The sequence below is a fragment of the Cuculus canorus genome, chromosome 14 (genome assembly GCF_017976375.1).
Source record: "Cuculus canorus isolate bCucCan1 chromosome 14, bCucCan1.pri, whole genome shotgun sequence".
Classification (NCBI taxonomy): Eukaryota; Metazoa; Chordata; class Aves; order Cuculiformes; family Cuculidae; genus Cuculus; species Cuculus canorus.
The window spans coordinates 1,636,191-1,663,840 of NC_071414.1; the positions used below are offsets into that span (position 1 = coordinate 1,636,191).

Sequence of the window (27,650 nt, forward strand, 5' to 3'; positions counted from 1 at the left end):
AACTACTCCTTCGGCATTGCCTGAGACTCCTTGTCTCCCTTTGTGGGGATTGACCGCACCTTCCTCAGCCTTTAAATGTCTGATCTTAGGCGATGGTGGTTTAGCTGTTAATCTGGACGTGTTCCATATGAACTGAAGTAGTTCAGGAAGAGTTCTTGGTGCTGGGGTTAATGGGCCGGATAACTCTGGTGTGTGGGTGTGAATGTCCCGTTTTGTATTTGAGAACCCATTTTCTTTTGCTCTGCTTGTACCAGCTACTCAGGAAATGTTGCTGCAAAAGAACCTTATCGGAATTGTGGTTTTGGACTAATGCTTAAAGAGTCTTAATATTCTGCACCTTCAAATAAGAAGAAATATTTTATTTTACGTATATGGCTTTTACCCACGCGGTAAATCTGTGGGCTGCATTTGAGAGGGACGGGTCTCCATTGCTGCTTTGTTCCGTTGGTTGGGGTAAGAGGATTTAGTACGGCCGTGTGATGCTGTCTTCAGGAGGATTGAGGGAAAAGTCATTGAAACCCGACAGCTACAAAAGCTGTGAAATTCCTGGCGGAGATTCTGCTTTCGGACTGATGGGATAAGGTTCACGGTATGTACCTCGTGATGTTTTCCCCTTTATATACGGCCATTTCAAGCGCTCAGTTTCACTCTTCACTCAGAGAATTGATCTCCTTTTCTGCTACGTTCTGTTAGTCGGGATGAGGGAAATTAGCGTGCTTTCGTGATGTACATTTAATCAGCAGAAATAGTGAGGAAAAGTAATTGAAGCAGTTTCTGATGGTGATTCTGCTTTAGTACTGATAGGATATGTCTCTCGGTATCTTCCACGTGACATTTTGCTCTCTTTATGGCCGTTTCAAGACATTTTTCACGTGCGGTAGAAAAAAACAAACGACGGGAGCTGTGTTCTCTCTTCCTCGCCGTTCTCGCCCCGGGGATTCGAGCAGAGCCGACGCGGAGCGGAGGCGGGGCGGGAGGCGGCGGGGAGCGAGCAGCGGTCTGTGCGCGGTTTGGGGCCGTCCCCTGCGCGGTTCCGGTGCGCAGGGCCGGGCGGGCAGCGCTGGTCGGCGGTGAGTGCGTGCAGTGCCGGGAGGAGGCTGCGGGCGCCGCTATTGACCGAGGAGGAGCGATCGGGAGGTGGGAGCGGTGGAGGCAGCCCCGCCCGCTGCGGCGCGGCTCGCTGTCTGTCTGGGGTCTGTCTCGGCGGGCGGCGGGCTGCGAGCGTCCCCGCGGTGCGGAGCCGCGGTGCAGCGAGGCGGACGGGGCGGCAGCGGCACCGGACGGCAGCGGCGGTTCGGAGCCGGAGGCTGGGGCCGGAGGCGGAGAGGGCTGTGTCTCGGCGGCGGGGCGGTGTGTGCGGGGCGGCGATGCGGGCGTTGGGGAGGCGGTGGGGCCGTCGGGAGCGAGCGCTGCTGTGGTGCGTGCTGGGGGCGGCGTGGGAGGCGGCGTGGGGGCAGCTGCGCTACTCGGTGCCCGAGGAGATGCCCAAGGGCTCCTTCGTGGGCGACGTGGCCAAGGACCTGGCGCTGCAGCTACCGGCGCTCCGCGAACGCGGGGTTCGCCTTGTATCCGAGGGCGGGACGCAGTATTTTTCCCTGCACGGGAGGACGGGACACTTAGTGACGGCGGAGAGGATCGTTAGGGAGCAGCTCTGCGAGAGTGTGCGGCAATGCGTGCTGCGCTGTGAGGTGATAGTGGAGGGCGAAATGCAGGTTTATGAAATAGAAGTGGAAATCAAGGACATTAACGACAACACGCCCAGCTTCAAAGATGATGACCTCGAGGAGAGAATGAGCGAGACGGCAACCCCGGGGTCACGATTTCCCCTTCCCGAGGCTCACGACCCGGACTTGGGAATGAATTCCGTACAGAGCTACGAGCTGAGCGGCGACGAGCACTTCTCGCTGTCGGTGCAGACGGGCCCCGGCGGGGCTGAGCGTCCCGAGCTGGTGCTGGCCAAGGCGCTGGACCGGGAGGAGGCGGTGTCGCACGAGCTGGTGCTGAGGGCGATGGACGGCGGCGAGCCATCCCGGACGGGCACGGCGCGGCTCCGCGTGACGGTGCTGGACGCCAACGACAACGCGCCCGTGTTCAGCCAGGCGGAGTACACGGTGCGTGTGCCAGAGGACGTGCCCGTGGGCCCCACCCTCGTCACCGTCACGGCCACCGACGCCGACGAAGGGACCAATGGGCACTTAAAGTATTCGTTGCAAAAGTTTTCCGTTAAAGCCTCGCACATTTTTCTGTTGGACGCTGAGACAGGAGCTATCACCCTGGTGCGGAACCTGGACTTTGAGGAAGGCGACTACTACGAACTGCAGGTTCAGGCACGCGACGGAGGTGGTCTTTACAGCACAGCAAAAGTCACGATCACTGTGATGGATGTCAATGACAACGCGCCAGAGATTTTCGTGCGGTCAGCGCTGAGCGAGATCTCTGAGGAGGCCCCAGCGGGGACAGTTGTGGCTCTGCTGCACGTGCAGGACCGGGACTCCGGTCCCAACGGCGAGGTGCGGTGCTTGCTGGAAGGATCCGTCCCGTTCCGTCTGCAGAGCTCGCGGGGCAGCTACTACAGCGTGGTGACGTCGCGGGAGCTGGACCGGGAGAAGGTGTCAGAGTACAACGTGACAGTGCGGGCGTCGGACGGCGGGACGCCGCCGCGGTGGAGCAGCGCGGTGCTGTGTCTGCGGGTGCTGGACGTGAACGACAACGCGCCGGTGTTCTCGGAAATGCGATACAGCGCCCGCGTGCGGGAGAACAACGCGGCGGGCGCGCTGCTGCTGCGGGTGCGGGCGCGGGACGCGGACTGGGGCGCGAACGCGCGCGTGCGGTACCGCCTGTGTGAGGGCGTCGTGCGGGGCGCGGCGCTGTCGTCGTACGTGTCGGTGGAGGCGGAGACGGGCGCGCTGTACGCGCTGCGGTCGTTCGACTACGAGGAGGTGCGCGAGGTGGGGCTGTGGGTGCGGGCGGAGGACGGCGGGTCGCCGTCGCTGAGCAGCAACGCGTCAGTGCGCCTGGAGATCGTGGACGAGAACGACAACGCGCCGCAGGTGCTGTACCCGCCGTCGTCGGGCTTGGGCTCGTCGGGGTCGGTCGTGGAGCTGGCGTCGCGGTCGTGGGAGCCCGGCTCGCTGGTGGCCAAGGTGGTGGCGGTGGACGCGGACGCGGGTCAGAACGCGTGGCTGTCGTACGAGCTGTGGAAGGCGACGGAGCCGGGGCTGTTCCGCGTGGGGCTGCACAGCGGCGAGGTGCGCACGGCGCGCTCGGCTCTGGCCCGCGACGCGTCGCGGCACAGCGTGGTGGTGGTGGTGAAGGACCACGGGCGGCCGGCGCTGTCGGCCACGGCCACGCTGACGGTGGTGCTGGCCGAGAGCGTGGCCGAGCTGCTGTGGGAGCTGGGCAGCGCGGCGGCGGCCGTGCCGGGCGAGGCGTCCGGCGGGCTGACGCGGTGGTTGGTGGTGGCCGTGGCGGCCGTCTCCTGCCTCTTCCTCGCCTTCCTGCTGCTGCTGCTGGCGCTGCGCCTGCGCCGCTGGCGCCGCTCGCAGCTGCTGCCGCCGCCGGGCAGCGGAGCCTTGCGCGCCGTCCCGGGCTCGCCCTTCGTGGGCCTCGACGGCGTGCGCGCCTTCCTGCGCTCCTACTCGCACGAGGTGTCGCTCACCGCCGACTCGCGCAAGAGCCAGCTCCGCTTGTCGCCCGACAGCGCCTGCGACACGCTGCCGGCCCGCCCGCCTCCCGCCGAGCCCAAGCCGCTGCTCGACGAGGACCCCGACGCCGCCCGCCGCGACCCCCCCTCCGCTGTCCCGGTGAGTGAGTGAGTGCCTCTGGCGGGACTGGTCCGTCGCGTTGCCCTCTGCCGCTCCCCTGCAGTATCCAGGGCGATTATTTGCTAATAACCGCCACAGTGGAAGGCGTTTGTGAAAAAGAAACTAGGCACTGTCTTCTGTGTCTTTGTATTTATTGAGGAAACAGCGAGTATTACATAATCAGGAAATCGCTTATCACCAGTGGCTCTTGCTCTCCGCAAGTGATCAGGTTGCTCCGTGTAACAGTTGGTGTGTAGTCGGGAAAAACGGAGCTGGGGTTGGCTTGAGTTTCGTTCGGACGGGTCATTTTTCCTATTGCGCTCCAGGTATTTTCTCGGTTTATCCTCTGACATGTGCAATACCGGTTTTCCTTTTAGCTGTAGCTCTTCCGAATGGATATATTTTATTTTTAGGAAGTGGAGGTTCGAGTTATTTGCAGGGTCAGTTTTCTTTCCGACAGCCAGGATGCCTAAGTAGGATGAGATCGACTTGAAACGAGACGCTAATGGCCCATTTATGTTTCCGTGACGAAATAATGCTTTGTAGTTTTATTGGCGCCTTTTCGCTTGTTTAATACCATGATCTGCTCCTCCAGGTCTCAGCGCTTGACCTTATGTTGTTTATTGTTGAAAGCAGTGCATTCTATGTATTATTAATAACGGTGCTCGTTAGGAAGGTTTTTTTTCTTCTGCGCTTTACCTGGCTGTGACCAGTTTTACTCAAAGAATGGGACCGTGACAAATACATAATTGTTTTTATCGACAGCAGCGTGTTAGTTGAGGGTTGTTTTTTTCTCAGGTTCGTTTTCCGTTCACCTTTCTCATTACAAAGCTTTTGCGTTTAACTGTGGGTGGGTACGTTGGATGAGTGTAAGACGTTATTAGAAATAACGCTCCTTACAAACCTGACCAGTTTTACTCAAAGAATGGACCGTGACAAATACATAATTGTTTTTTATCGAGAATGGAATGTTAGTTGATTTTTTGTTCCTCACTTCCGTCTCCCGTTCACTTCTGCCATTACACGGCTTTTTCATGTAGCAGTCGTTACGTGGGATGAATGTAATCCTTTATTAGAAATTTCCCTGCAGCCGCCAGTGCCTGTTTTGGGACGGGTCTTCTGTGGGTCACTTCTGAAAATTCCTCTCACAGTGTGTTCCTCAAGTAGTGCTGACAGCAAGGTCAATGTCGTGTACCAGATTTCAGCGAGTTTTCCACGCTGAAAGTGCTTAAAGCTCAACCGGGAGACCATTGCCAGGCGTCCCTGCACATTCCTTCTTGATTCGCGTAGTTCCTTGCTTTACTCAAAGTGATTTCCAAATTCTAAAGTGAGGAGGAGGGTGGAAGAGGAGAGAAAATCCGTGTTGCTACGTGTTACGTTCTGAAATACATGTTTTTCCATGTAGGTGGTAAACCACCGCTGTGCTCTTCCGGTTGGAGAGTGAAGTTGAATAGGTTATTCCCACAATGAACGTTGTGCTGACAGTGTCTGTAAGATGCTTCCTAGGCTGTCAAACTATGGCTTGTTCTTTTGTCGGAGTGTTCTTGATGTGAAGGGTTATCTATTTGTGCTTTTTGTGTCTCCTTAGAGCTTGTTTTGTATCGTTATCCCGCTTGTAGCAGTGCTTGCTATTTCAATGCTAATTGCTTAAAATCGTTGCAAATGGTGTGTGAAGATAGAGCAGCAGGAATTCTTAAGAGTGTTGCTGCTTAGAGAGGTTGTTTTCTCCTTCTGTGCTTCCCTTGAGCACATCCGGAGCCTTAATGCGCCGGGGTTCATTTTTTTAGATCTACCTTGTTGACCAAGAGAAGCGTCTCCACGCAGCACCCTTGTGCCCTTTTCTGTCTAATGTGGGTTAATCTCCAAGGGATCATTACTGTTCTTTGGGGACTTTTAATCTGCTGTACGGTTCGTCATTGTGTCTTATAAAGCAGAGGTGTTGTTAGAGGGAGCAGTGTAGCTGGGGTTGTAGCGACAGTTATGTCCTAATATGCCTAATGTCGATGTGATTTTCATTTCCTGCTCGGCAGCGTTACTCACAGGGCTGGAGTATCAGACAGAGACAGGTATTTTCATTGTGAATGTTTTATAAGTTGAAGTTTTTTTTCGAAAGGTCTGTTGTTCCTTGCTTTATTTGTCACTATTGTTTTACTACACCGAGTTTTTGGGTAACGTTAATGACTTGAAACGCATGTCAGCAGTTCCTCAGTAATGCGGCCACAAACTTTGAGGAAGGGCTAGATTTTGTGGAAATACTTACTTAGTACAGGTAGGTGACCCTCTTGTTTTTCTCTCCATCTGAAATAGGGTGCAGCTACTTCTTTGTGAGAATGCTTTTCTTGGAAAGGAAGAGTCTATTCGCACACCGACGTTGTTGCCAAGTGATCGTTTACTAACAACTGCCACAGTGGAAGAAGTGAAGGAGAAACTGAATGCTGTAGTCTGTGCCTTTGTATCTTTTGAAGGAGTAATGAGTGTGACATAAGCGGGAACTGAGCTATCACCGGTACTCTGTGAATTAGTACAGTAGTCATCCATGGCGTGTTGTTCAGAGCAATAAGAACTTTAGGAACATCTGCTGTACCTGTAGTTTCCACACTCGTGGTCTCTGTGGAGCTTGCATTGATTCAGGGGGTGATAATGTGCCCTGCTGAGTCTACATTGAGATATTTCCCTTGAGTGTTGCTGAGAGATGATGTTATCGTACAAACAGGCAGTGAGGAGGATCTTTTTCCAACTTTTTCATAGGCATTGCACTCAAGAGGCTTTTATCCTGTCAGTTTTCAGGCCAAACCGTGCCTGGGGTTTTATATGTATTTTAGGTGCAAAGTACATGTCACTGTGTTTGTGTGGTGTGGAAACTTCCTTCCCCGGTGTTCCCTTCTGACCTTCCTACGTGCAACTTCCTTTGCCGTCTTTTTTTTCTACAGGAGTCTGGCTGCCCTGGGAAAGGTAGCTGACACGTCTCATACTCCTCGACTATCACCACGGAGTAGTATACGCCTCCTCTTCGCGGTTATTGGAATAGCATACTGGTTAACTGAAGTATCCTTGGTGCATGGGTACCTCTTAGCTGTCCATCTAATGTTCTTAGATTTCTACTTACCCATTTCACTGAAATAAGCAATTTTGAAAAAAAAAAAAAAAAAAAGGTCTGTATGCCTATCCAGAGATTGTGTTGATCTTTTTGATCTGGAGATCAAAACTGGGAGCATATACAGATACTGCTGCTATGGAGAAGAGGGCTCGCTGGTGCTTCTCCAAGCTCATAGAAAAGAAACAAAAGAGCAACTGGCAGCAAGAGCAGAAGCTTTTGGAACATGTCAGACATGCTCCACACGCTGTAACCCACTCGTACTCACCTGCACTCACCTGTGCTCTGCGATGCAAGGATGCGCTCTCCGCGCCGCCCGATGTTGCGTTTCCCGGCCAGAGTCTCCATTCCCACTGCCGAGCTGAGCCGCTCGGTTCGCCTTTCCGCGTGTGTGAGCAACCCCGCCGAGGTAAAGGGGAATTCGCTTTTCGGTGGTCTACGGCGCCGACTCCCGGCAGTTGCTGAGAGTGCGGAGCGGAGCGCGTCTGCAGTGCCGTGTCGGCGCCTGCGGGTGCCGCTGTTGTCCGAGGCGCCGCAGCCGCCGCAGCGCCCTGCACCCGGCGGGCTGCTGGCTCGCCCGGCGCCGGCCCGAGCGGCAGCGGCGCGGGCAGCAGCGGCGAGAAGCGGCGCCGAGCTCGCTGTCCTGCGGCGGCCGCTGCGCTCGGCGCGGCGAGAGACTGGAAGGGAGGGAGGGCAGCGGCGGGAGGGAGGAAGGCGGCGAGCGCTGGCGAGCTCGGCGAGCGGGGAGAGGCGGCGGCCAACGGCGGGGCGAGCGCTGCTGTCCGCCTTGCTGCTGGGCTTGTGGTGCCGGGCGGCGGCGGAGCGGCTCCGCTACACCATCGCCGAGGAGCTGGGCAGAGGCTCGCTGGTGGGGCCGCTGGCGCGGGACCTGGGGCTGAGCCCGGCCGAGCTGCCGGCGCGCAAGCTGCGGCTGGCGTTTGCCGGGAAAAGGCAGCTGGAATATTTCAGGGTGAGCGAGGAGAATGGGAACCTGTACGTGAGCGAGAGGCTGGACCGGGAGGAGATGTGCGGCGAGTCGGTGTCCTGCTCCGTCAGCTTCGAGGCAGTGGTGCAGAATCCGCTCAACGTCTTCCACGTCGAGGTGGCCATCCAGGACATCAACGACAACTCCCCGAGCTTCCCGCAAGACAGTTTTCAGCTGGAGATCAGCGAGTTGACTTCTCCGGGCGCTCGGTTTGCCTTGGGCGTTGCCGAGGACCCGGACGTGGGCAGCAACTCGCTGCAGGGCTACGAGCTGGAGGAAAACGAGTTCTTCGCGGTGGAGTCGAAGGAGAGCCCGGACGGCAGCAAGTTCGCGGAGCTGGTGCTGCGGCGTGCGCTGGACCGGGAGCGGGAGCAGAGGCTGCGTCTGGTGCTGAGGGCCGTGGACGGCGGCGATCCGCCGCGGAGCGGCACCGCCCAGCTCTGCATCAACGTCACCGACGCCAACGACAACGCGCCCGTGTTCGCGCAGGAGCGGTACCGCGCCAGCCTGCGGGAGGACGCGCCGCCGGGCTCGGCGCTGCTCAACGTCTCCGCCTCCGATGCCGACGCGGGCACCAACGCGCGCATCACCTACGGTTTCGGGAAAATGCCGGCCAAGGTGCTTCAGAAGTTCGTGTTGGATCCGGAGAGCGGGACAATCACGCTGCAAGAACCGCTGGACTTTGAGGACACGCTAGGCTACACCCTGCTCGTGGAAGCGAGGGACGGAGGTGGTCTGGTGGCGCACTGCAAGGTGGAGGTGGAGGTGCTGGACGTGAATGATAACGCTCCCGAAATCTCGGTGTTGTCGATATCGAGTCCCGTGCCCGAAGACGCTCCGGTGGGCACGGTCGTGGCTCTGTTGAACGTGAACGACCGGGACTCTGGGGAGAACGGTCAGGTGTGGTGCGAGCTGTCGGGCGAGTCGCCGGTGTCGCTGGTGTCGTCGTCGGGCGGGTCGTATAAGGTGGTGACGTCGGTGCCGCTGGACCGGGAGCAGGCGGGCGAGTACCGTGTGACGGTGTTGGCCAGGGACCGGGGCGTGCCGTCGCTGTGGAGCCGCGCGTCGCTGTCGCTGGAGGTGTCGGACGTGAACGACAACGCGCCGGTGTTCTCGGAGGCGGCGTACAGCGCCTACGTGTGGGAGAACAACGCGGCGGGCGCGCTGCTGGTGCGCGTGTCGGCGCGGGACTTGGACGCGGGCGCCAACGGGCGCGTGAGCTACTGGCTGGCGGGCGGGAGCGCGGTCGGGGCGTGCGCGGCGTCGTCGGTGTCGGTGGAGGCGCGGAGCGGCGCGGTGTACGCGCAGCGGTCGTTCGACTACGAGCAGTGCCGCGAGCTGTCGGTGTCGGTGCGGGCGCAGGACGGCGGGGCGCCGTCGCGGAGCTCGATGGCGACGGTGCGCGTCTTCGTGCTGGACCGCAACGACAACGCGCCGCGGGTGCTGTGGCCGGCGGCGGGCGCGGGAGCGGCGGGCGAGGCGGGTTTGGCGCCGGGTCCGGCGCCGTTCGAGGTGGTGCCGCGCTCGGCCGAGGCCGGCTACCTGGTGGCCAAGGTGGTGGCGGTGGACGCGGACGCGGGGCGCAACGCGTGGCTGTCGTACGAGCTGGTGCAGGCGGCGGAGCCGGCGCTGTTCCGCGTGGGGCTGCACAGCGGCGAGGTGCGCACGGCGCGGGCCGTGTCGGAGCGGGACGCGGCTAAGCAGCGGCTGGTGGCCGTGGTGAAGGACCACGGGCGGCCGGCGCTGTCGGCCACGGCCACGCTGCACGTGGTGCTGGCCGAGAGCTTGCAGGAGGCGCTGCCGGAGCTGAGCGAGCGGCCGTCGGGCGCCGAGGCGGCGGCCGAGCTGCAGCTGGGGCTGGGGCTGGCGCTGGCGCTCCTCTGCGCCCTTTTCGTGCTCAGCGTGGCGCTGGCCGTGCTGGCGCGGCTGCGCGGGGCCGGGCCGCCCGCCGTGCTGCGCTGCCTGGGCGCGCAGCGCTTCTCCGGGGCGGGCGCCGCCTTCCCGGCCGACTTCTGCGAGGGCACCTTGCCCTCCTCCTACAACCTGTGCGTGGCGCCGGGCCGCGCCGTCGCCGACGTCGCTTGGCTGCCGCCGCCGCTGCCCAGCCTGCCTGCGGAGGAGCTGCTCGGCGGGGAGCCCTGCGGGAAGCGGAGCGAGAGCAGCAGCGCCGGTGCGGGAGAGCCGCCCGACCACCCCGACGCACCGCAGGTCTGTAACCCTCGCGGTCCTTCGCTCTCAGCCTTTCCTGATCTCACGGCGAGGGAAGGTGATTAGAGATTCTTGTGTGTGTTCTGGGAAAAAAATAAATGATCATGGTATCTTCCTTCTCTTCTGAGCAGACAATTTAGCTGCGGCTCTCCTTGGTTCGTAGGGGGTCATAGGTTCATGTTCAGCTGTGACGTCGCGTCTACAAATCTTATGTTGTGTAAGGTCGAGTGTAGCGGTCAGTCCTTACTGTGTAGAACGAGTTGTGCTGATTCTACCTGACAGACTCGTGATTGGCGTTTGATGTTGGACATGATTCCTTCCTGATCGATTTTTCCTGAAACGGCGTACTTGGACTTTGTTGATAGCTGGATGCAAATTCCTGAGTAAACGCCTTTACGATATCAGACTCTGAGGGAAAATGTCTATGAACGGAGAAGTTACAGACGGCTCCTCCGGTTGTGAATGTTCCCTTCTTCTGCCGAGGGCACCTCTTTACGGGTGCTTAGGGTAATGACGTTGATAGCTTTTGTTTATGTGCGTGCATATCACGATTTGTATTTCAGAACCCGTTTTCTTTCGCTGAACTTCTACCAGCCATTCGAGGAGGTTTTCTACCAAATATTGTGGTCGAGATTGCTGTGTCTTTTGTGCACAAGGTTTCGTCCCAACATGGTCATTCAAGGATCAGATAAACACTTTACTGATAAATGTCAGTGTCTTAAAACAACCAAAAAACTCGCCTTTAGTATTTCAGAACAACGCTCCTGTAAAACACAAAGATTTTCTGGTCCTTGGGCAATGACAGCTCTCGTGTGTGTCTGTGAATATTAAATTTCATATTTTAGTGTCCGTTTTCTTTTGCTGTACTTAAACAGCAATTCAAGCACGGCTGCTACCAAATATCGTGGTCGGGATTGTGCAGGACTGTGGTGTTGGACTGATGGTAAGAGGGTCTTAATATTCTGCACCTTAAAATAAGAAGGAATATTTTATTTCACAGAAATGGCGGTTAGCCTTGTGGTTCAAATATCATGTCCCGTTAACGAAAAGCCGTTGCACAAAATCCCTGGTCTCCGTTTGAGATGGGGGTCCCTATTGCTGCACTTTTCTCGAGGTCAGCAATAGGGGAATTAATGTGGCCGAGTGACGCAATTTTGATCTGCCCAGAGGGTGAGGGAGAAGTCATTGAAGCCCGACTGCTACAAAAGCTGTGCAATTCCTGGTGGGGATTCTGCTTTCGGACTGATGGGATAGGGCCTCCCGATCCCATCACGTCTGTAACCCGCGCTCCTCCGCTCTTCTCCTTGAGTCTTTCGAACCGCCGTCCTCTTCTCCGCTGGGTTTTGTCGCGCAATGGGGATGGGGGATGCTGATCCGTGTGTCTGGGAAGAAATGAAAGATCGATGTGTCGGCCCTCTATTCCGAGCAGACAGTTCAGCCGCGGCACTCCTTGGGTCTTCGGTGGTCACGGGTTCAGGTTCAGCGGAGAGGTCTTGTCTACAACTCCTGTGTTAATATCGTATGTGTTAGTAACGGTGAATCCTTACTGTGTAGAACGAGATCCGCTGATTCTACCCCATAGACTCGGGATTGTCGCTTGGTGTTGGAGATGTTTCATTCCTAATCGATTTTCGATGCCTTTTCGAGATCAGACTCTGAAGGAAAACATGTATGTAGCTCCATGAATGAGGAAGTTACAGATGGTTCCTCCGTGCTGAATGTTCCCCTCCTGCGACGAGTGCCTTCTCACCTACTGGAGGAAGGCTGCCGCAGAAAAGGCGTCGGAAACGGGACAGGGAAATTGTTTTCAGGCATGATTTCTCGGAGATCTTTGTGCAGTTATTTCTCATTACTTTTTCGGGGATGGTAGATCCCTTTTTTTTACAGGTGAAAATGTCGAATGCGAACTCAAGAAAAAAATAACAAGTTATGCGTGTTGTGTTTCAAAGCGGGTCTTCTGCTATCTTGCAGGATTTTGTGGACAAGGTTTTCTCCCAACAAGGTGGTTCAAGGATCAGTGAAATACTTTACTGACAAACATCAGTGTCTTAACCGTCATTTTTAAGACAATCAAGGCCTTTTCACGGTCGTTCAGGCTCTAGGGTTACTTGGATAGCTAGAAATGCCTATAAATAATGCGAAAAAAGCTTTCTGTGGACTACCAAGAAAAAGAAATCACACATTGAGCTTTCAAGAGTTTAATGCTGTAGCCACTAGCTCTGTGACGTTACTGAAGCATTTAATTGCGCTCATCCATTTCGAAAATAAACTAACTACTCCTTCGGCATTGCCTGAGACTCCTTGTCTCCCTTTGTGGGGATTGACCGCACCTTCCTCAGCCTTTAAATGTCTGATTTTAGGCGATGGTGGTTTAGCTGTTAATCTGGACGTGTTCCATATGAACTGAAGTAGTTCAGGAAGAGTTCTTGGTGCTGGGCTAATGGGCCGGATAACTCTGGTGTGTGGGTGTGAATGTCCCGTTTTGTATTTGAGAACCCATTTTCTTTTGCTCTGCTTGTACCAGCTACTCAGGAAATGTTGCTGCAAAAGAACTTTATCGGAATTGTGGTTTTGGACTAATGCTTAAAGAGTCTTAATATTCTGCACCTTCAAATAAGAAGAAATATTTTATTTTACGTATATGGCTTTTACCCACGCGGTAAATCTGTGGGCTGCATTTGAGAGGGACGGGTCTCCATTGCTGCTTTGTTCCGTTGGTTGGGGTAAGAGGATTTAGTACGGCCGTGTGATGCTGTCTTCAGGAGGATTGAGGGAAAAGTCATTGAAACCCGACAGCTACAAAAGCTGTGAAATTCCTGGCGGAGATTCTGCTTTCGGACTGATGGGATAAGGTTCACGGTATGTACCTCGTGATGTTTTCCCCTTTATATACGGCCATTTCAAGCGCTCAGTTTCACTCTTCACTCAGAGAATTGATCTCCTTTTCTGCTACGTTCTGTTAGTCGGGATGAGGGAAATTAGCGTGCTTTCGTGATGTACTTTTAATCAGCAGAAATAGTGAGGAAAAGTAATTGAAGCAGTTTCTGATGGTGATTCTGCTTTAGTACTGATAGGATATGTCTCTCGGTATCTTCCACGTGACATTTTGCTCTCTTTATGGCCGTTTCAAGACATTTTTGGCGTGCGGTAGAAATAACCCAATGACGGGAGCTGTGTTCTCTCTTCCTCGCCGTGCTCGCCCAGGGGATTCGAGCAGAGCCGGTTCCGGTGCGCAGGGCCGGGCGGGCAGCGCTGGTCGGCGGTGAGTGCGTGCAGTGCCGGGAGGAGGCTGCGGGCGCCGCTGTTGACCGAGGAGGAGCGATCGGGAGGTGGGAGCGGTGGAGGCAGCCCCGCCCGCTGCGGCGCGGCTCGCTGTCTGTCTGGGGTCTGTCTCGGCGGGCGGCGGGCTGCGAGCGTCCCCGCGGTGCGGAGCCGCGGTGCAGCGAGGCGGAGGGGCCGGCGGCGGTGGCGGACGGCAGCGGCGGTTCGGAGCCGGAGGCTGGGGCCGGAGGCGGAGAGGGCTGTGTCTCGGCGGCGGGGCGGTGTGTGCGGGGCGGCGATGCGGGCGTTGGGGACGCATTGGGGCCGTCGGGAGCGAGCGCTGCTGTGGTGCGTGCTGGGGGCGGCGTGGGAGGCGGCGTGGGGGCAGCTGCGCTACTCGGTGCCCGAGGAGATGCCCAAGGGCTCCTTCGTGGGCGACGTGGCCAAGGACCTGGCGCTGCAGCTGCCGGCGCTCCACGAACGTGGGGTCCGCCTTGTATCCGAGGGCGGGACGCAGTATTTGTCTCTGCACGGGAAGACGGGACATTTAGTGACGGCAGAGAGGATCGACAGAGAGCAGCTGTGCGGGAGTGTGCAGCAATGCGTGCTGCGCTGTGAGGTGATAGTGGATGGGGAAATGAAGGTTTATGAAATCGAAGTGGAAATCAAGGACATAAACGACAACGCCCCCAGCTTTGAAGAGTCAGAAACGCAAGTCAGAATGAGCGAGATGACAGCGATGGGATCTAGGTTTCTCCTGCCCAGGGCTCACGACCCGGACTTGGGACGGAATTCCGTGCAGAGCTACGAGCTGAGCGGCGACGAGCACTTCTCGCTGTCGGTGCAGAAGGGCCCCGGCGGGGCTGAGCGTCCCGAGCTGGTGCTGGCCAAGGCGCTGGACCGGGAGGAGGCGGTGTCACACGAGTTGTTGTTGAGGGCGATGGACGGCGGCGAGCCATCCCGGACGGGCACGGCGCGTCTCCGCGTGACGGTGCTGGACGTCAACGACAACGCACCCGTGTTCAGCCAGGCGGAGTACACGGTTCGTGTGCCGGAGGACGTGCCCGTGGGCTCTACTCTCCTCACCCTCACGGCTACCGACGCCGACGAGGGGACGAACGGGCACGTGAAATATTCATTTCAAACGGTTTCTGTGAAAGCTTCAAAGATTTTCCGCCTGGACTCTGAGGAGGGAAGGATCACGCTGGTGCAGAATTTGGACTTTGAGAAAGGTGACTCGTACGAACTGGAGGTGCAGGCACGGGATGGAGGAGAGCTTTTCGACACTGCTAAAGTCACAATAAGCGTTACAGACGTTAACGACAACGAACCTGAACTGACAGTGTCTTCATCGCTGACTGAGATCTCTGAGGACGCCCAGCCGGGGACAGTGGTGGCCCTGTTGCACGTACGGGATCGCGACTCGGGCCCCAACGGCGAGGTGCGATGTTCGCTGGAAGGGTCCGTCCCGTTCCGTCTACAGAGCTCGCGGGGCAGCTACTACAGCGTGGTGACGTCACGGGAGCTGGACCGGGAGAAGGTGTCGGAGTACAACGTGACGGTGCGGGCATTGGACGGAGGGTCGCCGCCGCGGTGGAGCAGCGCGGTGTTGTGTCTGCGGGTGCTGGACGTGAACGACAACGCGCCGGTGTTCTCGGAGGCGCGGTACAGCGCCCGCGTGCGGGAGAACAACGCGGCGGGGGCGCTGCTGCTGCGGGTGCGGGCGCGGGACGCGGACTGGGGCGCGAACGCGCGCGTGCGGTACCGCCTGTGTGAGGGCGTCGTGCGGGGCGCGGCGCTGTCGTCGTACGTGTCGGTGGAGGCGGAGACGGGCGCGCTGTACGCGCTGCGGCCGTTCGACTACGAGGAGGTGCGCGAGGTGGGGCTGTGGGTGCGGGCGGAGGACAGCGGGTCGCCGTCGCTGAGCAGCAACGCGTCAGTGCGCCTGGAGATCGTGGACGAGAACGACAACGCGCCGCAGGTGCTGTACCCGCCGTCGTCGGGCTTGGGCTCGTCGGGGTCGGTCGTGGAGCTGGCGTCGCGGTCGTGGGAGCCCGGCTCGCTGGTGGCCAAGGTGGTGGCGGTGGACGCGGACGCGGGTCAGAACGCGTGGCTGTCGTACGAGCTGTGGAAGGCGACGGAGCCGGGGCTGTTCCGCGTGGGGCTGCACAGCGGCGAGGTGCGCACGGCGCGCTCGGCTCTGGCCCGCGACGCGTCGCGGCACAGCGTGGTGGTGGTGGTGAAGGACCACGGGCGGCCGGCGCTGTCGGCCACGGCCACGCTGACGGTGGTGCTGGCCGAGAGCGTGGCCGAGCTGCTGTGGGAGCTGGGCAGCGCGGCGGCGGCCGTGCCGGGCGAGGCGTCCGGCGGGCTGACGCGGTGGCTGGTGGTGGCCGTGGCGGCCGTCTCCTGCCTCTTCCTCGCCTTCCTGCTGCTGCTGCTGGCGCTGCGCCTGCGCCGCTGGCGCCGCTCGCAGCTGCTGCCGCCGCCGGGCAGCGGAGCCTTGCGCGCCGTCCCGGGCTCGCCCTTCGTGGGCCTCGACGGCGTGCGCGCCTTCCTGCGCTCCTACTCGCACGCGGTGTCCCTCACCGCCGACTCGCGCAAGAGTCAGCTCCGCTTGTCGCCCGACAGCGCCTGCGACACGCTGCCGGCCCGCCCGCCGCCCGCCGAGCCCAAGCCGCTGCTCGACGAGGACCCCGACGCCGCCCGCCGCGACCCCCCCTCCGCTGTCCCGGTGAGTGAGTGAGTGAGTGAGTGAGTGCCTCTGGCGGGACTGGTTCCGTCGCGTTGCCCTCTGCCGCTCCCCTGCAGTATCCAGGGCGATTATTTGCTAATAACCGCCATAGTGGAAGGCGTTTGTGAAAAAGAAACTAGGCACTGTCTTCTGTGTCTTTGTATTTATTGAGGAAACAGCGAGTATTACATAATCAGGAAATCGCTTATCACCAGTGGCTCTTGCTCTCGGCAAGTGATCAGGTTGCTCCGTGTAACAGTCGGTGTGTAGTCGGGAGAAACGGAGCTGGAGTTGGTTTGAGTTTCGTTCGGACGGGTCATTTTTCCTATTACGCTCCAGGTATTTTCTCGGTTTATCCTCTGACATGTGCAATACCGGTTTTCCTTTTAGCTGTAGCTCTTCCGAATGGATATATTTTATTTTTAGGAAGTGGAGGTTCGAGTTATTTGCAGGGTCAGTTTTCTTTCCGACAGCCAAGATGCCTAAGTAGGATGAGATCGACTTGAAACGAGACGCTAATGGCCCATTTATGTTTCCGTGACGAAATAATGCTTTGTAGTTTTATTGGCGCCTTTTCGCTTGTTTAGTACCATGATCTGCTCCTCCAGGTCTCAGCACTTCACCTTATATTTTTTATTGTTGTCGAAAGCATTGCATTCTGTATATTGTTAATAATGGTGCTAGTTAGGAAGGTTTTTTTCTTCTGCGCTTTACCTGCCTGTGACAAGTTTTACTCAAAAAATGGGACCGTGACAGATACACAGCGTGTAGGTTGAGTGTTTTTTTCCTCAGGTTCTTCTTCCTTTCATTTTTCTCGTTACAGAGCATTTACGTTTAACTGTGGGTGGTACGTTGGATGAGTGTAAGACGTTATTAGAAATTTTCCGGCAGCCGCCAGTGCCTGCTTCGGGGCGGGTCTAGTACGGGTCTGGTGTGAAAGTTTCTCTCACAGTGTGTTCCCAACAGGTGTTGTCAGCAGGGTCAATGTTGTGTACTGTGATGCGGCGTTTTCCACGCTGGAGGTTCTTAATCCTCAACCAGGAGACCACCCTCAGGCGTTCCTGTTAATTCTTTGTTGCTTGCTGGAATTTCCTTGCTTGGGTCAAAGCGAGCTGCAGGCTCCAGATTAAGGAAAAGTGATGCTATCTCTCTGTGAGAGTGGTTTGTTGGTGAGGAGTGTCCTGTTCTCACAGCGACGTTGTGACCCAGCGATCGTTTGCTGATAATTGCCACAGTGTAAGAGGTTTGTGAAGGAGAAACTGAACATTGTAGTCTGTGCCTTTGTATCATTTGGGGGATCCTGTTGATGCCGCTTTCTTCCTTTTTTTTTTTCATGCTATGATCTGTTCTCGCAGGTCTCAGCACCTAATCTTGTATTGTGTCTTATTGTTGAAAGCAGTGCGTTTTATGTATTGTTAATAGCGGTGCTCATGAGGAAGGTTCTTTTTCTTGTGCTACTTACCAGCCCGTGACCAGTTTTACCTATAGAATGGGACCGTTACAAATACACATTTGCTTTTACCGTGAACGCCGTGTTGGGTGAAGTTTCTTTCTTATTTCTTAAAACTGGTGAAAACGGTGTGTTATGAAGAGAGTAGTGTTTTTTACTTAATTGTGTTACTACTTATAGAGAGGGGTGGTTTTTTTCCTCCTTCTCTGCTCCCCACCAGCCCGTGAGCACATCCAGAGTCTTCGTGCACTGGGAATCATTTTATTCGAATGACCTTGCCGACCACGAGAATTGGCTTCACGCAGCACCCTTGTGGCCTCTTCTGTCAAATGTGTGTTCATCTCCGAGGGATCGTTATTGTTCTGTGGGGACTTTTAATCTACTTTACTGTTTGTCTTTGTGTCTTATAATGGAGAGGTGTTGTTAGAGGGAGCAGTGTAGCTGGGGTTGTAGCGACAGTTATGTCTGACCGTGCCTAGTGTCGGTGTGATTTTCGTTTCCTGCTCGGCAGCGTTACTCACAGGGCTGGAGTATCAGACAGAGACAGGTATTTTCATCGTGAACGCCATACTGTTTGAAGGGTTTCCTGAAAGTCTGTTGTTCTTTCCTTTAATTGTTGCAGTTGTCTTACAATACTGAGTTTTCGTCACTATTAATGATTTGAAATGCATGTAAGCAGTTTCTCAGTGATGCAATCTCAAACGTTGAGAAAGGCAAGATTCTGCTTAAATACCTAATTAGTATGGGACCCTCCTGTCTGTCTCTCCGTCTACAGCAGAGGGAGGCTAGCTCTTTGTGAGAATGGTCCTGTTGGATAGGAGGAGTCGTGTTCTCACAGCGACTTTGTGGCCAGGTGATCATTTGCCAAGAACTGCCACAGAGGAAGATGCTTGTGAAGGAGAAACTGAGTGCTGTAAACTGCGTCTTCTGAGGGAGTGCGGCATAAGCAAGAGTTGAGCTATCACCAGCACCCTGCGAATGGGCACAGTAGTCATCCATGGCGTCTTGTTTGGAGTGATAAGAGCTTTTAGAAACATCTGCTGTGTACCTGTAGTTTCCACACTCGTGGTCTCTGTGGAGCTTGCGTTGATCGAGGGGGTGATAGTGTGCCGTGCCCTGTCCATGGTCCTGAAGCAGGGGATGTCTGCAGAGTCTTGCATTGCACCGTGATTTCCCTTCAGAGCTGGTGTTATCGTATAAACAGGCCGTGAGGAGGATCTTTCTCCGACTTTTTCATAGGCGTTGCACTCAAGAGGCTTTTATCCTGACCGTTCTGAGGCCATGCCATGCCTGGATTGTTCTGTCTATTGTGGATGCAAAATAAAGATAGCTGTGTTTGTGTCATGGGGAAATTCCTTCTTCGGTGTTTTGTTCTGACTTTCCTACTTGTGACTTGCTTTGCCGTCTTTTTTCTACAAGAGTCTGGCTGACCTGGGAATTGTAGCTGACATGTCGCATACGTCTGGGGTATCACCACGGAGGGGCAGACCCCTCCTCTTTGCAGTTATCTGAATAGCATACTTGTTAATTGAAGTCTCCTGGGGGCATGGGTACCTCTTAGCTGCCCATCCATGTTCTTAGTCCTCTACTTACTTACCCAGATCACTGAATGAAGCAGTTTTGGGGAAAAAAATAAATAGGGCTGTGTGCCAAGTTATAGAGCCAGAGGTTGTGGTGATCTTTGTGATCTGGAGATCAAAACTGGGAGCATATACAGATACTGCTGTTGTAGAGAATTAGGCTCTGTGTGTTCTCCCAGTCTCTCAGTCATTCTGAGCTGCATATAGAACAAAAAGAATATGAACAAGGATGCCCTCCAGGGAAATGACGGCTTTGGTGCTTCCTTTCTACAACAGCGTCTCCCTAAGCAGATCTGCTGCTTCTCCGAGCTCAAAGAAATGAAACAAAAGAGCAACCCGCAGCGATAGTAGAAGCTGTTGGAATATGTCAGACATGCCTCGCACACTGTAACCCGCTCGTACTCACCCGCACTCACCTGTGCTCTGCGATGCAAAGGGTGCGATATCCTCGCCGTGCGGTAATGCGTTTTCCAGCCAGAGTCTCCTATTCTACTGCCGAGCCGAGCTGCTTGGTTCGCCTTTCCACGGATGTGAGCAAACCCTGCGAGTTAGAGAAGAATCCATGACGATTCGAGCAGAGCCGATGCGGAGCGCAGCGGGGCGGGAGGCAGTGGGGGGCCGGCAGCGGTGTATGCGCGGGTCGAGGCCTTCCCCGCGCGGTGCCGGTGCGCAGGGCCGGGCGGGCAGCGCTGGTCGGCGGTGAGTGCATGCAGTGCCGGGAGGAGGCTGCGGGCGCCGCTGTTGACCGAGGAGGAGCGGTCGGGAGGTGGGAGCGGTGAAGGCAGCCCCGCCCGCTGCGGCGCGGCTCGCTGTCTGTCTGGGGTCTGTCTCGGCGGGCGGCGGGCTGCGAGCGTCCCCGCGGTGCGGAGCCGCGGTGCAGCGAGGCGGAGGGGGCGGCGGCGGGCGGCGGGCGGCAGCGGCGGCGCGAAGCCGGAGGCTGGGGCCGGAGGCGGAGAGTGCTGTGTCTCGGCGGTGGGACGGTGTGTGCGGGGCGGCGGCGGCGATGCGGGCGTTGGGGAGGCGGTGGGGCCGGCGGGAGCGAGCGCTGCTGTGGTGCGTGCTGGGGGCGGCGTGGGAGGCGGCGTGGGGGCAGCTGCGCTACTCGGTGCCCGAGGAGATGCCCAAGGGCTCCTTCGTGGGCGACGTGGCCAAGGACCTGGCGCTGCAGCTGCCGGCGCTCCACCAACGCGGGGTCCGTCTTGTGGACAGAGGCAGAACGCAAAGTTTTGCGTTGCACGGGAGGACGGGACATTTAGTGACGGCGGAGAGGATCGACAGGGAGCAGCTGTGCCGGCTAGTGCAGCAATGCGTGCTACACGGTGAGATCATAGTGGACTCTGAAATGAAGGCTTATGAAATTGAAGTTGAAATCAAGGACATAAACGACAACGCCCCCAGCTTCAAGACTGTGGAACTAGAGGAGAGAATAAGCGAGACGACATCCCCGGGGACGCGATTTCCCCTGCCTGAGGCTCAAGACCCGGACTTGGGACGGAATTCCGTGCAGAGCTACGAGCTGAGCGGCGACGAGCACTTCTCGCTGTCGGTGCAGAAGGGCCCCGGCGGGGCTGAGCGTCCCGAGCTGGTGCTGGCCAAGGCGCTGGACCGGGAGGCGTCGTCATCGCACGAGCTGGTGCTGAGGGCGATGGACGGTGGCGAGCCATCCCGGACGGGCACGGCGCGGCTCCGCGTGACGGTGCTGGACGCCAACGACAACGCGCCCGTGTTCAGCCAGGCGGAGTACACGGTTCGTGTGCCGGAGGATGTACCCGTGGGCTCTACCCTCGTCATCCTCACGGCCACCGACGCCGACGTCGGGATGAACGGGCATGTAAAATACTCGATGAAGAAAGCGACGGAGCTGGCATCGGAGATTATCCACCTGGACTCTGAGACAGGAAGCATCACTTTGTTGCAGAGCCTGGACTTTGAGGAAGGAGACTACTACGAACTGGAGGTGCAGGCACGCGACGGAGGTGGCCTTTCTGACACAGCAAAGGTCACGATCGCAGTGACTGACGTAAACGATAACGCACCTGAGATTTCGGTACGATCGGCGCTGAGCGAGATGTCTGAAGACGCCCCGCCGGGGACAGTGGTGGCCCTGTTGCACGTACGGGATCTCGACTCCGGTCCCAACGGCGAGGTGCGGTGCTCGCTGGAAGGGTCCATCCCGTTCCGTCTACAGAGCTCGCGGGGCAGCTACTACAGCGTGGTGACGTCGCGGGAGATGGACCGGGAGGAGGTGTCGGAGTACAACGTGACGGTGCGGGCATTGGACGGAGGGTCGCCGCCGCGGTGGAGCAGCGCGGTGTTGTGTCTGCGGGTGCTGGACGTGAACGACAACGCGCCGGTGTTCTCGGAGGCGCGGTACAGCGCCCGCGTGCGGGAGAACAACGCGGCGGGGGCGCTGCTGCTGCGGGTGCGGGCGCGGGACGCGGACTGGGGCACAAACGCGCGCGTGCGGTACCGCCTGTGTGAGGGCGTCGTGCGGGGCGCGGCGCTGTCGTCGTACGTGTCGGTGGAGGCGGAGACGGGCGCGCTGTACGCGCTGCGGTCGTTCGACTACGAGGAGGTGCGCGAGGTGGGGCTGTGGGTGCGGGCGGAGGACGGCGGGTCGCCGTCGCTGAGCAGCAACGCGTCGGTGCGCCTGGAGATCGTGGACGAGAACGACAACGCGCCGCAGGTGCTGTACCCGCCGTCGTCGGGCTTGGGCTCGTCGGGGTCGGTCGTGGAGCTGGCGTCGCGGTCGTGGGAGCCCGGCTCGCTGGTGGCCAAGGTGGTGGCGGTGGACGCGGACGCGGGTCAGAACGCGTGGCTGTCGTACGAGCTGTGGAAGGCGACGGAGCCGGGGCTGTTCCGCGTGGGGCTGCACAGCGGCGAGGTGCGCACGGCGCGCTCGGCTCTGGCCCGCGACGCGTCGCGGCACAGCGTGGTGGTGGTGGTGAAGGACCACGGGCGGCCGGCGCTGTCGGCCACGGCCACGCTGACGGTGGTGCTGGCCGAGAGCGTGGCCGAGCTGCTGTGGGAGCTGGGCAGCGCGGCGGCGGCCGTGCCGGGCGAGGCGTCCGGCGGGCTGACGCGGTGGCTGGTGGTGGCCGTGGCGGCCGTCTCCTGCCTCTTCCTCGCCTTCCTGCTGCTGCTGCTGGCGCTGCGCCTGCGCCGCTGGCGCCGCTCGCAGCTGCTGCCGCCGCCGGGCAGCGGAGCCTTGCGCGCCGTCCCGGGCTCGCCCTTCGTGGGCCTCGACGGCGTGCGCGCCTTCCTGCGCTCCTACTCGCACGAGGTGTCGCTCACCGCCGACTCGCGCAAGAGCCGGCTCCGCTTGTCGCCCGGCAGCGCCTGCGACACGCTGCCGGCCCGCCCGCCGCCCGCCGAGCCCAAGCCGCTGCTCGACGAGGACCCCGACGCCGCCCGCCGCGACCCCCCCTCCGCTGTCCCGGTGAGTGAGTGAGTGAGTGAGTGAGTGCCTCTGGCGGGACTGGTTCCGTCGCGTTGCCCTCTGCCGCTCCCCTGCAGTATCCAGGGCGATTATTTGCTAATAACTGCCACAGTGGAAGACGTTTGTGAAAGAGAAACTAGGGACTGTCTTCTGTGTCTTTGTATTTATTGAGGAAACAGCGAGTATTACATAATCAGGAAATCACTTATCACCAGTGGCTCTTGCTCTCGGCAAGTGATCAGGTTGCTCCGTGTAACAGTCGGTGTGTAGTCGGGAGAAACGGAGCTGGGGTTGGTTTGAGTTTCGTTCGGACGGGTCATTTTTCCTATTACGCTCCAGGTATTTTCTCGGTTTATCCTCTGACATGTGCAATACCGGTTTTCCTTTTAGCTGTAGCTCTTCCGAATGGATATATTTTATTTTTAGGAAGTGGAGGTTCGAGTTATTTGCAAGGTCAGTTTTCTTTCCGACAGCCAGGATGCCTAAGTAGGATGAGATCGACTTGAAACGAGACGCTAATGGCCCATTTATGTTTCCGTGACGAAATAATGCTTTGTAGTTTTAATGGCGCCTTTTCGCTTGTTTAGTACCATGATCTACTCCTCCAGGTCTCAGCGCTTGACCTTATGTTGTTTATTGTTGTTGAAAGCAGTGCATTCTATGTATTGTTAATAACGGTGCTCGTTAGGAAGTTTTTTTTTCTTCTGCGCTTTACCTGGCTGTGACCAGTTTTACTCAAAGAATGGGACCATGACAAATACATAATTGTTTTTATCGACAGCAGCGTGTCAGTTGAGGGTTGTTTTTTTCCTCAGGTTCGTTTTCCGTTCACTTTTCTCCTTACAGAGCTTTTGCGTTTAACTGTGGGTGGGTACGTTGGATGAGTGTAAGACGTTATTAGAAATAACGCTCCTTACAAACCTGACCAGTTTTACTCAAAGAATGGACCGTGACAAATACATAATTGTTTTTTATCGAGAATGGAATGTTAGTTGATTTTTTGTTCCTCACTTCCGTCTCCCGTTCACTTCTGCCATTACACGGCTTTTTCATGTAGCAGTCGTTACGTGGGATGAATGTAATCCTTTATTAGAAATTTCCCTGCAGCCGCCAGTGCCTGTTTTGGGACGGGTCTTCTGTGGGTCACTTCTGAAAATTCCTCTCACAGTGTGTTCCTCAAGTAGTGCTGACAGCAAGGTCAATGTCGTGTACCAGATTTCAGCGAGTTTTCCACGCTGAAAGTGCTTAAAGCTCGACCGGGAGACCATTGCCAGGCGTCCCTGCACATTCCTTGTTGATTCGCGTAGTTCCTTGCTTTACTCAAAGTGATTTCCAAATTCTAAAGTGAGGAGGAGGGTGGAAGAGGAGAGAAAATCCGTGTTGCTACGTGTTACGTTCTGAAATACATGTTTTTCCATGTAGGTGGTAAACCACCGCTGTGCTCTTCCGGTTGGAGAGTGAAGTTGAATAGGTTATTCCCACAATGAACGTTGTGCTGACAGTGTCTGTAAGATGCTTCCTAGGCTGTCAAACTATGGCTTGTTCTTTTGTCGGAGTGTTCTTGATGTGAAGGGTTATCTATTTGTGCTTTTTGTGTCTCCTTAGAGCTTGTTTTGTATCGTTATCCCGCTTGTAGCAGTGCTTGCTATTTCAATGCTAATTGCTTAAAATCGTTGCAAATGGTGTGTGAAGATAGAGCAGCAGGAATTCTTAAGAGTGTTGCTGCTTAGAGAGGTTGTTTTCTCCTTCTGTGCTTCCCTTGAGCACATCCGGAGCCTTAATGCGCCGGGGTTCATTTTTTTAGATCTACCTTGTTGACCAAGAGAAGCGTCTCCACGCAGCACCCTTGTGCCCTTTTCTGTCTAATGTGGGTTAATCTCCAAGGGATCATTACTGTTCTTTGGGGACTTTTAATCTGCTGTACGGTTCGTCATTGTGTCTTATAAAGCAGAGGTGTTGTTAGAGGGAGCAGTGTAGCTGGGGTTGTAGCGACAGTTATGTCCTAATATGCCTAATGTCGATGTGATTTTCATTTCCTGCTCGGCAGCGTTACTCACAGGGCTGGAGTATCAGACAGAGACAGGTATTTTCATTGTGAATGTTTTATAAGTTGAAGTTTTTTTCGAAAGGTCTGTTGTTCCTTGCTTTATTTGTCACTATTGTTTTACTACACCGAGTTTTTGGGTAACGTTAATGACTTGAAACGCATGTCAGCAGTTCCTCAGTAATGCGGCCACAAACTTTGAGGAAGGGCTAGATTTTGTGGAAATACTTACTTAGTACAGGTAGGTGACCCTCTTGTTTTTCTCTCCATCTGAAATAGGGTGCAGCTACTTCTTTGTGAGAATGCTTTTCTTGGAAAGGAAGAGTCTATTCGCACACCGACGTTGTTGCCAAGTGATCGTTTACTAACAACTGCCACAGTGGAAGAAGTGAAGGAGAAACTGAATGCTGTAGTCTGTGCCTTTGTATCTTTTGAAGGAGTAATGAGTGTGACATAAGCGGGAACTGAGCTATCACCGGTACTCTGTGAATTAGTACAGTAGTCATCCATGGCGTGTTGTTCAGAGCAATAAGAACTTTAGGAACATCTGCTGTACCTGTAGTTTCCACACTCGTGGTCTCTGTGGAGCTTGCATTGATTCAGGGGGTGATAATGTGCCCTGCTGAGTCTACATTGAGATATTTCCCTTGAGTGTTGCTGAGAGATGATGTTATCGTACAAACAGGCAGTGAGGAGGATCTTTTTCCAACTTTTTCATAGGCATTGCACTCAAGAGGCTTTTATCCTGTCAGTTTTCAGGCCAAACCGTGCCTGGGGTTTTATATGTATTTTAGGTGCAAAGTACATGTCACTGTGTTTGTGTGGTGTGGAAACTTCCTTCCCCGGTGTTCCCTTCTGACCTTCCTACGTGCAACTTCCTTTGCCGTCTTTTTTCCTACAAGAGTCTGGCTGCCCTGGGAAAGGTAGCTGACATGTCTCATACTCCTCGACTATCACCACGGAGTAGTATACGCCTCCTCTTCGCGGTTATTGGAATAGCATACTGGTTAACTGAAGTATCCTTGGTGCATGGGTACCTCTTAGCTGTCCATCTAATGTTCTTAGATTTCTACTTACTTACCCGTTTCACTGAAATAAGCAATTTTGGGGGAAAAAAAAAAAAAAAAAGGTCTGTATGCCTATCCAGAGATTGTGTTGATCTTTTTGATCTGGAGATCAAAACTGGGAGCATATACAGATACTGCTGCTATGGAGAAGAGGGCTCGCTGGTGCTTCTCCAAGCTCATAGAAAAGAAACAAAAGAGCAACTGGCAGCAAGAGCAGAAGCTTTTGGAACATGTCAGACATGCTCCACACGCTGTAACCCACTCGTACTCACCTGCACTCACCTGTGCTCTGCGATGCAAGGATACGCTCTCCGCGCCGCCCGATGTTGCGTTTCCCGGCCAGAGTCTCCATTCCCACTGCCGAGCTGAGCCGCTCGGTTCGCCTTTCCGCGTGTGTGAGCAACCCCGCCGAGGTAAAGGGGAATCCGCTTTTCGGTGGTCTATGGCGCCGACTCCCGGCAGTTGCTGAGAGTGCGGAGCGGAGCGCGTCTGCAGTGCCGTGTCGGCGCCTGCGGGTGCCGCTGTTGTCCGAGGCGCCGCAGCCGCCGCAGCGCCCTGCACCGGCGGGCTGCTGGCTCGCCCGGCGCCGGCCCGAGCGGCAGCGGCGCGGGCAGCAGCGGCGAGAAGCGGCGCCGAGCTCGCTGTCCTGCGGCGGCCCCTGCGCTCGGGGCGGCGAGAGGCTGGAAGGGAGGGAGGGCAGCGGCGGGAGGGAGGAATGCGGCGAGCGCTGGCGAGCATGGCAAGCGGGGAGAGGCGGCGGCCAACGGCGGGGCAAGCGCTGCTGTCCGCCTTGCTGCTGGGCTTGTGGTGCCGGGCGGCGGCGGAGCGGCTCCGCTACACCATCGCCGAGGAGCTGGGCAGAGGCTCGCTGGTGGGGCCGCTGGCGCGGGACCTGGGGCTGAGCCCGGCCGAGCTGCCGGCGCGCAAGCTGCGGCTGAGCGCGGAGAAGAGCTACTTCGGTGTGAACGCGGAGAGCGGAGACTTGTACGTGAGCGAGAGGCTGGACCGGGAGGAGATGTGCGGCGAGTCGGTGTCCTGCTCCGTCAGCTTCGAGGCAGTGGTGCAGAATCCGCTCAACGTCTTCCACGTCGAGGTGCACATCCAGGACATCAACGACAACTCCCCGTGCTTCCCGCAAGACAGTTTCCAGATGGAGATCAGCGAGTTGACTTCTCCGGGCGCTCGGTTTGCCTTGGGCGTTGCCGAGGACCCGGACGTGGGCAGCAACTCGCTGCAGGGCTACGAGCTGGAGGACAACGAGTTCTTCGCGGTGGAGTCGAAGGAGAGCCCGGACGGCAGCAAGTTCGCGGAGCTGGTGCTGCGCCGTGCGCTGGACCGGGAGCGGGAGCAGAGGCTGCGTCTGGTGCTGAGGGCTGTGGACGGCGGCGATCCGCCGCGGAGCGGCACCGCCCAGCTCTGCATCAACGTCACCGACGCCAACGACAACGCGCCCGTGTTCGCGCAGGAGCGGTACCGCGCCAGCCTGCGGGAGGACGCGCCGCCGGGCTCGGCGCTGCTCAACGTCTCCGCCTCCGATGCCGACGCGGGCACCAACGCGCGCGTCACCTACGGCTTCGGGAAAATGCCGGCCAAGGTGCTTCAGAAGTTCATGTTGGATCCGGAGAGCGGGACAATCACGCTGCAAGAACCGCTGGACTTTGAGGACACGCGAGGCTACACCCTGCTCGTGGAAGCGAGGGACGGAGGTGGTCTGGTGGCGCACTGCAAGGTGGAGGTGGAGGTGCTGGACGTGAATGATAACGCTCCCGAAATCTCGGTGTTGTCGATATCGAGTCCCGTGCCCGAGGACGCTCCGGTGGGCACAGTGATTGCCCTGCTGAAAGTACGGGACCGGGACTCTGGGGAGAACGGTCAGGTGTGGTGCGAGCTGTCGGGCGAGTCGCCGGTGTCGCTGGTGTCGTCGTCGGGCGGGTCGTATAAGGTGGTGACGTCGGTGCCACTGGACCGGGAGCAGGCGGGCGAGC

The 27,650-nt window shown here is 57.0% G+C and overlaps 4 protein-coding genes across 12 annotated transcripts in view; all 4 read left to right on the plus strand.

The window, feature by feature from the left end:
• The window catches only part of LOC104065903 (protocadherin gamma-C5), a 134,218-nt gene that overhangs the window by 61,481 nt on the left and 45,087 nt on the right, over positions 1 to 27,650 (plus strand). Inside the window, exon 1 of one of the 9 annotated variants that reach the window (XM_054079257.1) lies at positions 7,126 to 10,090. The exons of 3 other annotated variants lie outside the window; for them this stretch is intronic. In XM_054079257.1, coding sequence (XP_053935232.1) covers positions 7,196 to 10,090 — 2,895 coding nt within the window. In that variant the 5' untranslated portion in view covers positions 7,126 to 7,195. Of the gene's footprint in view, positions 1 to 7,125; positions 10,091 to 20,103; positions 21,538 to 21,865; positions 22,555 to 26,231; positions 27,509 to 27,650 lie in introns of those variants that run through there. 5 more of the 9 variants (XM_054079266.1, XM_054079272.1, XM_054079267.1 and 2 more) reach the window with 5 other exon arrangements.
• Positions 1 to 27,650, plus strand: part of LOC128853576 (protocadherin gamma-B5-like) — a 90,179-nt gene that overhangs the window by 40,566 nt on the left and 21,963 nt on the right. The gene's annotated exons all lie outside the window — the stretch shown is intronic.
• On the plus strand, positions 848 to 5,045 carry LOC128853574 (protocadherin gamma-A12-like). Its single transcript, XM_054079273.1, is given in 2 exon segments — positions 848 to 1,309; positions 1,311 to 5,045. Coding segments are annotated over 2 exon segments (2,967 nt in total). The 3' UTR covers positions 3,816 to 5,045.
• LOC128853578 (protocadherin gamma-A5-like) lies at positions 13,641 to 19,178 on the plus strand. Its single transcript, XM_054079279.1, has one exon. It carries the CDS (start codon positions 13,650 to 13,652, stop codon positions 16,095 to 16,097), a length of 2,448 nt encoding a protein of 815 aa, XP_053935254.1. The 5' UTR covers positions 13,641 to 13,649; the 3' UTR covers positions 16,098 to 19,178.